The following is a 10,119-nucleotide window of genomic DNA, read 5'->3' as shown; positions in this document are numbered from 1 at the left end:
ACCGAGCCCGACGTGACCGCGTTTGCATGAACTTGCTTCTGACGAGTCTGGACAACGACGGCCCACAGCGTCGAGCCGACTCATTAACGCGTTCGAAATGAGCTTCCGGTTCCCGCTGCCATCTGCAACATCTCTATTTCATTGACCCTATCGCTACGATCAGGTTGCACTGCACCGTGCTTGGTTTGGCCTTGTCCTGATACTGTTACCGCTGCCGGCGCATAAATCGTGACGTCACAGCGGTCCCGCGCAAGTCTCAGCGCTGGCGGGCCCGACCCGTCCGCGTTTACGTGCACGCTGAAACGGGTCGGGCTGGGTCAACTTACCCCATGCAGTCGGGCTGACGCAGCCTGACTCGAGGCTCGTTCAGCCTGACCGGCAAACGTTTACATCAACTCGTGAGGCATATTGCAGCCCGACAAGCCGACTTGACCCACTTCTGTCAGGTTCATGTAAACGCCCTGAATATCGCGAATAGCACCCGACAGCCTTTTGGCTCGGCCTGATCGTGGTGGCGGAGGCAGCAGTTGCGCGTGCGCGAAGCACAATTGTAGGCAAAACACGCTAGAGAGACGAGCCTGCGCATCACGGTTGCTCGTGGTACCGACACCCGTATTCAGAGGAGCGCGCCTAGCATCTGTTCATTTAATACTGCTGTCTGCCAATGCTCAAAGGCAACCCAACGGGGCCAGTGGACGAGCGCACCGCGCGTGGTGTGGCATACTTCGACCAACGCTCGCTGGCGCGCTTGCTACACCGGACTATAAACGGGCGTGAAGTCGCTGACTTAACGACCAATAAGTCAAGTTCAACACAAACTGAAGCGCCTTAGCGCTGGTGCCTATAGTTATCGGCATATAGCCAGCGCCTGTCTGCGGACGCTCATACAATGCTTGAGGGAGTCTGTAACAAAATACTAATAGGGCGGGGACCCAACTGCCGAAATAAAGAACTAATTTCAAGGATGGCGGCATTTTTTGACGTATAACCATGTCATGCTATGCTGGAACCGTTTTTTATCATATTGAACATTTCTATGTCCAATCATTTTAGACATTTCTTTTTGTGCAGGTTCTGTTATGGTTCATGCGTGTTCTAAACGGCATCAGTTCATTTATAACTACCCACGAAACTAACCCACGGTTAGGGTACAGTTCGACACGCTGGTTTGACACAGTTAATCGAATAATGAACTATACCATCGAAAGCGCACTTGAATGGGGTAACTTGAATCACTCCCATTAGCATTATTTTCTCCTCACACAGATATAAAGTGCAATTATAATATGTGCAGTAGAAGCGTCCTATACTCAACTTGAATACTTCTCGCGAGACAACGTCCACCCCTCGCAGCGGGCAGTCGCTCCAGTGATTGGGTTGCGTCGCACAAAAGTGTAGGCTCGTTCGAAGGTGTGAACAACACATACGGTATGACTTCAGGCAGTGCTGTATTCAATGTTACGCTACGTTATTGGCTGGCATACTACATTTCGTGGTTTCATGCAGTGTTCGACGGTGCCGGAAGGCTCGAACAGAGGTCTGTTGAAGCTCGGCAGTGCCGTTCCGAAGGTGTGAGAAAGAGCATGCCGTCGTCGCAAGAGCAGAGCTGGTAGACGCGCACGTCTGTTGAACGAACAGTAGGATCGGCCACTTCAAGGTCTTTGATCTCTAGTCTGCTGCAGTCCACCACAATCTGGAATAAAGCACACCATATTAAAGCAGGTATAATAGTGTTCGACGTTAAGTAAACCAAACGCATAAAAAGTAAGAATTTAGGCATGCAGAGCAAGTTTATATTATAAATTCTGCAGGGAAAACAAACTTAAGCACCAAGTACATCGCAAGGAATAATGAAAAGAAAGACAACGAAGATAGAACACATGCATCCTTTATACCTGTCCTTTCCTGGTGTGTAAATGGATATCTTGAAGAGATGTGACTAGTGTGTCACCGGCACGGGCAACCATGGAAACCTGCTCTTCTCCGTGGACACTTATTCGCTTTGTCGGGGATTCGACCCTTGAAAAGAAAAGAAGGAACGCTGATTTTGTTTCCGCTTTTTATCTGCCGTTTTTCTGATCAAAGCGAAAGACCTTTAGCTGTCGGTCGAAAGTACCCTAATTTATACTCTTACATTGTAATTTATAGGTAGCATCCCAAGGTCATACAAATTTCTCCAATTTATCATAAATCCATACCAATATGTTTCGTGCACTTTGCGAAATGGTGTCTTCCTTTAAAAAAGTTAAGTATGCCCAGAACTCACCGGCAACTGCGGTTTACCATTAGTTCCTTCTTACATTATATTGTAGCGGGAAAATGTCAAAAAGATTTTATATACAATGTTTACAAAGCCACAGCGTGTGGCGACCGAACAGCAAAGATGGCGGACCGGGACAAAGCTCGTTCTCTTTCTCGTCTACTGCACTGTAACTTTTCCTTCGTCCTCAGGAGAGGTGGCTTATAACATTATATAACTCTTTCGGTCCCACTGATTGATATTGCGCGCAGAATTGCACAAAATAAGTTTTCCAGGAAAGAAAAGCAAAAATGAGAAATGGCCGGCTGACAACGTAGTGCACACCAGTCAAGTGTTGCCATATGTGTGATACTGCAACAATTTCACTTTCAGGGGCTTTCAGATATGCACGCACCACCTCGCGCTCTTCACGAACTCTAGCTATCAGCAAGTACTTTTCAATATATATATATATATTTTTTTCGCGACCTAATGCTTATCAGCGCAATGCCAAAGCCACTAAATAACCACGGCGCGTGCCATCGGTTTTTATTTTTGGTCGTAAATACTGCGACAGTCAAAATATTCCTGTTCTCACACTCTGAAAGGCGCTTTGCAGATCGAGTCCACTTTATGCGCAACTTTGTTGAAAAATTCACTGAGAGCATTTTGAAATCTTCTCCCATGAGTTCTACTTCGAACTAGGTTGTTTCGACTTGTTTGTTTCGTCTGTGGTGAAAAACAAATATAGGTGAACTTTGCCACAAGACTGCCCATTTTTTTTTCTTGAGTAGAACTGAAAGTTACTGCGACCAATAGCAGATCATGCTTACAGAAAGTAACTGTCAGTCTTCCGGTTGTAAAATGAGCTTCTGCGATTCCTTATGCTGACTACAGTCTTTTACAACGGGAGTATGCGCATTGGATTGCAGTGCGGTGTACAAAAACATGCTTGAAAGAACCAAATGGAGCAGAAGTTCTGCTTTTTGTGCCTGCTTTCGGCAATACGCAAAACAGCTGTGCTGACGTGTTCAATGTGAGAACTAGTGTTGAACCTTAGGCAAACTCACTTGAGGTCTCGGGTTGAACCACCTCTGACGACTTCGGCGTGCAGGGATCCATCCAGCTGAAATCCAGCCTTCGCTGCATAATGCATAGCGGAGAATCAGCACAACAGATTAAAACCAGTTTCTGTTATGCGCCGGCATACTTTACTAGATTATTTCGCCTGTTGGATCGCGTATTCTGTACTCGCAATTCATGTTGCATATTTTTGCGTGTTGCGTACTATCAGGCTGGAGTAGGTATGCGAATGGAACAACATTTAGTGAGAAGCTGTCTTAAATGCGGTACTCTGAAAGTCGCTGCAGCAGCACTACGTATTCGGTCTCTAAACATTTTGTAGATGTAAAACCCAGCGTCAAAATACAGTCGGACCAGTTTCACATATATTGTAGGACACAGAAACACAATTATGCATTCCTGTTTCCTTCCGTTGTCTTAAATTTTGTCCCTATAGTGTGCAGATGAAGGGGCGACGCACGCTGTTTAATATGTATTGGCAACTTACAAGAGAGAGAGAGAGAGATTTAATATAATAGAAAAACTGTGAGGCCGGCCTTGGAACTGTGTTCTGGCCTGCAGTTGAATGTTGGAGTAAGGGGGAAGCAGAGTAAAAGATGAAAGAGGAAGTTAAAATGATGATTAAAAGCAGATAAAAGGAGACGTGCATGAATAAAAGGAAAAAGAAAGCCTTGGAGTATTACAATAGTTATGTATTGACTCGATAACTGATGAACGATGGAAAGAGGTTGCAGGCTTTTTTGTTTTAATTCCCATTCATTTTTTCGTGTTCGCGCTTTCACTTGTGAATTTATCCGTGGTGAAATGAGTAAAACACTCATAATCTCAAAAGATAAAGCATGTCGTGACGTGCACTGTGTAGTTCCTCTAGAGCTAGATACAGCCTGATGCAGCAATGCGCAGACTACCGAGAAGCGCCTATAGTCCATCGAGGTAGTACGTCGTGCCAACGCCATTGTGCTTTACTTAAAGTTCCTGCAATTTGTTCCCGTGAATTCTGCCCATCCTGTCGTAGCAATCTTGTTAGTTTGCCTCTGTTTCTCTACATTGCTGTAATTTTTTATAGGCAACGAAACACTTGAACTACAATGTTTCATCTTGCTGGCTGTGCCAACAGTGCGTTTTAGCAAGTGCCTTTCGCAAAAGTTCTTCCGAAGTAATAGAAACCGAAATGTGAAGAAGGTCCAGGCACGTCACTGCAACATAATGTTAGCAAGTGATTAACGTTAAACAAAGTCTCACTGCTTTTACCTCCACGTGGACTTGTCTATGCGTGTAGACAAACGCACATTTCTGAGTTGAATAATTTCCGTCACTGACTATCAGCCTTTATTTTATATAATTAATTTTATTTGCTTGATTTTTTTTCATTAAATGCATGCAGTTTAATGCAATTTGACTGCATAGTATTGAGAATATGCGCGAAATTATAACAGCCTTCAAAAATGGTACTGGTCCGCATCTGCTGGTAAAGGAATTTTACATATTTTTCATGGGGGTATACTTACTGGAAATTCGGAGATTGTCAGTTGCTACGACAACTTCAGATGGGTCGCTTCGAAATAAGACATTATCCTGAGGATTTCGCACCAAGAAGTGACTACCACGTGATTCTAGAATTCCAGAGCCTGAAATAAACAAAGAAAAATGTATTACTAGTAAGCTCTATAAAAGCCAATAAGAGAGGACTTTCGTGTCAAACTTATGTGTTTGCGCTACGAAGAATTTATTCGATGAGAAGTCACTAATACATGGTGCCAAATGATGTACGATGAATGTTTTGTTTTATGTATCACCGGCGCAAAGCTGGGTTTCGAGGCTTCTGTGTTCCGATGTGTTCCAAAGCTCAACACCCACACCAGAGGAAAATCTAAGTCTTTTACGCAATTTTTGGAGATTTGCGTACCCGGAATTTTTCGCGGGGTCAAGTTTATCGATAACTATGTTTAAGTTCGTGAAATAGAGTTGCATTCTTATGTCATATCATAGACATTAACCTGCGCTGCAGTTATAACATCAACATGTGTTCTTTTTTACTTACCGCTTTATTTACTGAAATGTCGCAAGATGATTCCATCTTTTAGCTGAAATAATTCGCTAAAACACTAGACATCCTTGTTCGCCTCGTTCGCACACATTTTAATTGTCGACAGGGAGGGAAACGAATTCACGTCTCTGCAGCAGCTCACTGATCTGGTAGCAAAGTATGCATACGAAGGTGCTTTATTGAAGAAGCTATTTGAAGAAAGTTAAACAGAACAATTTAATTTTCCGTGCGACCAAAGCAAGCAGGAATGCCGTATGCTTAATTGACTGATGCAGGCCGTAAAACGCGACGTTATTACAAAATATTAGCACCCCAACGCAGCGCTCAGCGCAAAATCTTCCTTCAATGTTGTTAGAATAAAGCTAATTGCATGTAATTTATAATTTGTGCTATGGTTGGTGAGAGCCGTGACGGAGGCTGTAGAAGATGGACTCGGACGCATTTTAACAGCGAGCGTGTAAATTAAACACGCTGTTTTAAATCAATATCGAGCTACCAAAAAAGCGAAGGCGATGAAGTAAACGTTAATTAAGGCTACACCGTAGCTCTGACATACCTACGCCGGCTGCTTAGGCAGTCTTGAGACACGCAAAGTGCCCTGCGTGACACTTGTACTAGGAAAGTGCATCCTATAGGGTTAAAACATTTTTAAAGGAAGTTTCGCAACGTTATAGGACTTACCAAGGGTCAAACTGTTGTGATAGCGACCCTGTCTGTTCAGTGATTGCAGCTTGACGTCTCCGGCCGACTCTATTATTAGACCTTTCTCCTGAGTAATGAATGCAAGTTTTAATTAGCCAACGTGCACTTCTTTAACGTCAAGTTTTAATGAGACACTATAACTAACTAGAAGCTCTTAAATGTCCATGCATATACTTCGTCGACTGAAACACTTCTGTCCATGCTACCGTTGGCCCTTGGCAATAGAAGGAAACACTTCATCATCTAATCATAGGCGTGTGCAAACATTCGATATTTTCGAAGAACAATTCGAATATTGTTCTATTAGATTGGGTTCCCGTAAAGAATAGTAACTGCACGCAAATGCAAATATTTTTCCAATATTTTTCTAGCACTTTACATTTCTGGCTGTGCGGGATCAATCACGAAACTGAAGCAAGAAAGAAGGAAATTTCCCAGCTGCCATTGTGGACAAAGAACAGGAAGCTGCGTGAGCATGCTGCGTCACTCGAGACTTTACAGCTAAACCGCAATCGTTCCTCCAAAAATTTTGCTCAGACGTGTATGACATTTAGCAATGAATATTGTTTGGTAGCATTTATCAATGCTGCAACTGTGTGTTGTCTAGGATTAACTCCGAATACGCTCGGATGCAACGTTATTTGATATAGTAGTGACGTCACCTGTATTGATAATTCTAACTAGAAATAAGTGGTTTATTTTTTTTTTCGCTCTGCCATCGCTGCGTGGAGACAACACGCACTTCCGTTCTGGTTCCGAAGAAATACACAGATGCTAACGGGTTCTTAAGACTGATTTTTAAACTTCATTCAGGTAATGCACGACCACGCATGCTCAAAAGAAACATGCTTATTTCTCTAAAGTGCTCTAATGGAGTTTTTGATAAAGGGTACTTCATGATGTGCAATAGAAATACAGCCCAACATTGTTTTATAATATTGCAGAGAAAAATTCATTATTCAAAAACTATTCGAAATGTATTCAATATTTCATCGGATTCCCTTTTGGCACGATTCGGTTTTCATTCGATTTGGTTTAAAAAAAAGTGCTAGTCAAACACACCTAGCTAATCTAAAAGCCTCCGCGCAATCTCCCATACGTCGCCATAATTGAGTGTGCATTCAAAGCAAATCACACACAACAATAAGGGCGAGTTAAGTAGAAATCTTGAGAGAGAGGATGGGGAACACAAAGTGGCGTCACATCAATCATATTACCATTTTTACGTGAGATGGCAGCAAAGCAACTCACACTTACAGAAGTAGCTAAACAGCTAAATAGCTCACAACTATAGAGGAACTCACAAATAAACTAGCTAAACAACTTCACAAATATAGAAGAGATTTATATTACATTAATGAAGCAAGTTGTAGCCTATAAATTATTATTATTCATCTAATCATATAAAAATTAATAACCGCGTAACCACACATATATAAGCAGGCTCGCCATTGTCTCCTGAAAGGGACATCACGCCCGCGCGCATAAAAAGAAAGTGAAAAAAAAAAGAGAAAGGCAAACCACAACACATTGCATCACTCACAGAGTATGAGCACTACGAAGATGAGAGTCTCGTAGTGTAGAACAGTACTTACCTGAGCCTTATGCTGAATTCGTTTAAGGGTAAGTACATCCAAGAACTGGCCATGCCCACTGATTTTCATGCCGTTAGTTGTCAAAGTCAAAACACCTGGCCCATCCTGCGCAGGGAAAACGGTGTCAACAATATGCTATCAGTCAAGATCAATGCTAATAACAAAGAAACGAAGCACTAATAAACAACACCAAGGCGCAGCAGGAAGTAAAGAGAAATTAAACTGAATTGTCCAAGTAGCGCCTGTCAACCTGCGCGTACTACAACTTCGAGCAATTAGCTCCCTTGCCTAATTAAGCATGCTAGTGCATTCCTTACCGAGCTCAGGTCTAGGACCTTTATGGTCCACATTAACAACGAGGCGTTCAGCGACGTTATGATGATGGTGGTAGCCACGAGCACATAGAGCATTTTCTTGCGCCAGCCGCTCAGCAGTTCAGTATCTCCGTGCGGCGGTGTCAGGTGCACGCTCATGGTTCCATTGCGGGACACTGTGGTAGATGCCATTCCGGGGGCGCAAGTGCCACGGCAAGTGACAGCGGGTTTGCAAGTCTACGGGTCCTCGCTCCGTCGTTTCGCCATGAGAACTACGTGAGGCACAAAATGAGAAGCGTTTGATACTTGTTGTTTCGACATTATCTTAGAAAGATAACATGAACAGACAGAGTGAATAATGCGACGCGCGGGACGCGGCAATTGAACTGGTTGCGGGAAAGCCGGACATTGGATGAGAATTTTGATGATGTGCTTTATTCCTCAGTGGAAATAAACAGCCAACGGCTAACCGGATGCCACATTTTCTAGAACTTGGGACTGTGTGCACACGAAGGCGGTGAAAGTCACTTGAGGGCAGTTATTTAAACCTACTTTAAGAACCCCTTTTGTTCAACTAATGCCCCCTCCCCAAGATTAAGAACAAATTAAAGAACAAACGGTGCAGATGAAGTAGTTATCTAATTTAAGCACAAGCAACAAAAATAAACCTACAATTGACCTAATTGAAACGCTTGGGTACTGTGTGTATGGTTTGATGCAATGTCACAGGTAACAAAGAAATTCCGCAATACAGCCAGTGGCATCATATCAATCTCTTCAGAAGGCTATTGTTCTATATAAGAGAGCACACTGGAGGCAATTGCATTAGCGCCGAGATGTCTTTATGTAGAAAAAAAAATATGTGGTTGACTCAGCTCGGGAGTAAAATACGCTGTTGCAAAGGTTCACGTAGAAAACAACAATAAAGCAGGCCGTGGTAATTGACCTTCATAAAGTACAGGCAGATACATCTATTTTCCGTGTAAACTATTAAAAAAACAATGCGATTTATAATGCAAAAAAATTTCCGTCATAAATGGAACTTTAAGTGGACTGGAGAATAACTTCTGATTTGTCATACATCAAAACTTTTGCTAGGCTCATGGTGTAGATTTGGCACATTATTGAGGGAAAAAAAAGAAACACTAACTTAGAGTTATGGCCCTTGAAACACTTGACATATTACTTAACCATGGCTGGTGTCATAATATTATAGGCCAATAACATTTCCAGCTCACGTGCTCGGTAAATATGTAAATTTGTGCAACTCTGGTAATAGTTACAATGAAAGAAGCAGCACAATAACATCTGACCAAATTCTTAAAGCTGAATATTTCCTTCTAAGAAGCGGTAAAAGCGATGGAACTCACTTGTATGAGAGCGAGCCTCCGTCTGAACTTCGATCAATCGTTCTCCCGAGGACTCGGAGATCGGCAGTCGTTTACAAGCGGCGCCGCTGGCAAGAAAATCTAGCCTTGTACGAGTGGTGCGTTGAAATGGCGCCAAGTTGTAATGAATTCATGGCAAATTATGCAGTCTAAGCTGTCACCTTTGCTGTGAGCGCGAGTAACAATAATTACTGCTCTTTTCCACAGTCTTATAAAACTCCGCTGAAACTTCGCACGGGATACGGGGCTGAAATATTTTCGGTCGAATAGCGAGCCCTCTAGTGGCGCCTGATGTAGAAGCGAGTGCAGACGCCTCGTACTCTCGACAGATGCCGACACGTACACTGTGCACCGTCGGCTCGCTCTTGGTTTCTCGTTTGTTGCAGTAACGGATGGCGGAGTGTTTTGAACAGTTAAATCAGGGGTTCATTATTCTATGTCAGAGCTTCAGAACGTGCGGCCCGTCAGCAGATGTTTAGCGACCCGTCGCCGAGTTTAGACTTCTGTGATGTGCTGTTGGTGCAATCAGAGTATGGCCATTCGAGGGGAAAAAAAAAGACGACAATAGTGTCGTCAAAAACAATGCTCGACATGAACCCTTGGCGGCATCAGGCGCATAAGGCAAAACAACAAAAATGTGCGGAAGCGTAGGATCTCTTCTACGGAGCAGATAGAAAAGGCGCACGACCAGCGAACGTGCACTCCTCAAGTTACAAGCGGCAAGCCTGCATTATTTGCGCAGCGTCCGCAA

General features: G+C 43.3%; 1 protein-coding gene across 1 annotated transcript; it reads right to left on the bottom strand.

The window, feature by feature from the left end:
• Positions 1-1,435: 1,435 nt before the first annotated feature.
• On the bottom strand, positions 1,436-9,507 carry LOC119442455 (zeta-sarcoglycan). The gene is made up of 8 exons (XM_037707350.2): positions 9,351-9,507; positions 7,984-8,252; positions 7,667-7,771; positions 6,051-6,138; positions 4,831-4,950; positions 3,310-3,382; positions 1,896-2,019; positions 1,436-1,693 (listed from the first exon to the last, which is right to left on the bottom strand). The coding sequence occupies exons 2-8, from the start codon at positions 8,170-8,172 to the stop codon at positions 1,499-1,501; spliced, it is 894 nt and encodes a 297-aa protein (XP_037563278.1). The 5' UTR covers positions 8,173-8,252; positions 9,351-9,507; the 3' UTR covers positions 1,436-1,498.
• Between the last annotated feature and the right edge of the window lie 612 nt (positions 9,508-10,119).

The sequence above is a fragment of the Dermacentor silvarum genome, chromosome 2 (assembly GCF_013339745.2).
Source record: "Dermacentor silvarum isolate Dsil-2018 chromosome 2, BIME_Dsil_1.4, whole genome shotgun sequence".
In the NCBI taxonomy this organism is placed as follows: domain Eukaryota; kingdom Metazoa; phylum Arthropoda; class Arachnida; order Ixodida; family Ixodidae; genus Dermacentor; species Dermacentor silvarum.
Note: the sequence above shows the minus strand (reverse complement) of the source record. Positions and strands in the feature narration are given on the sequence as shown.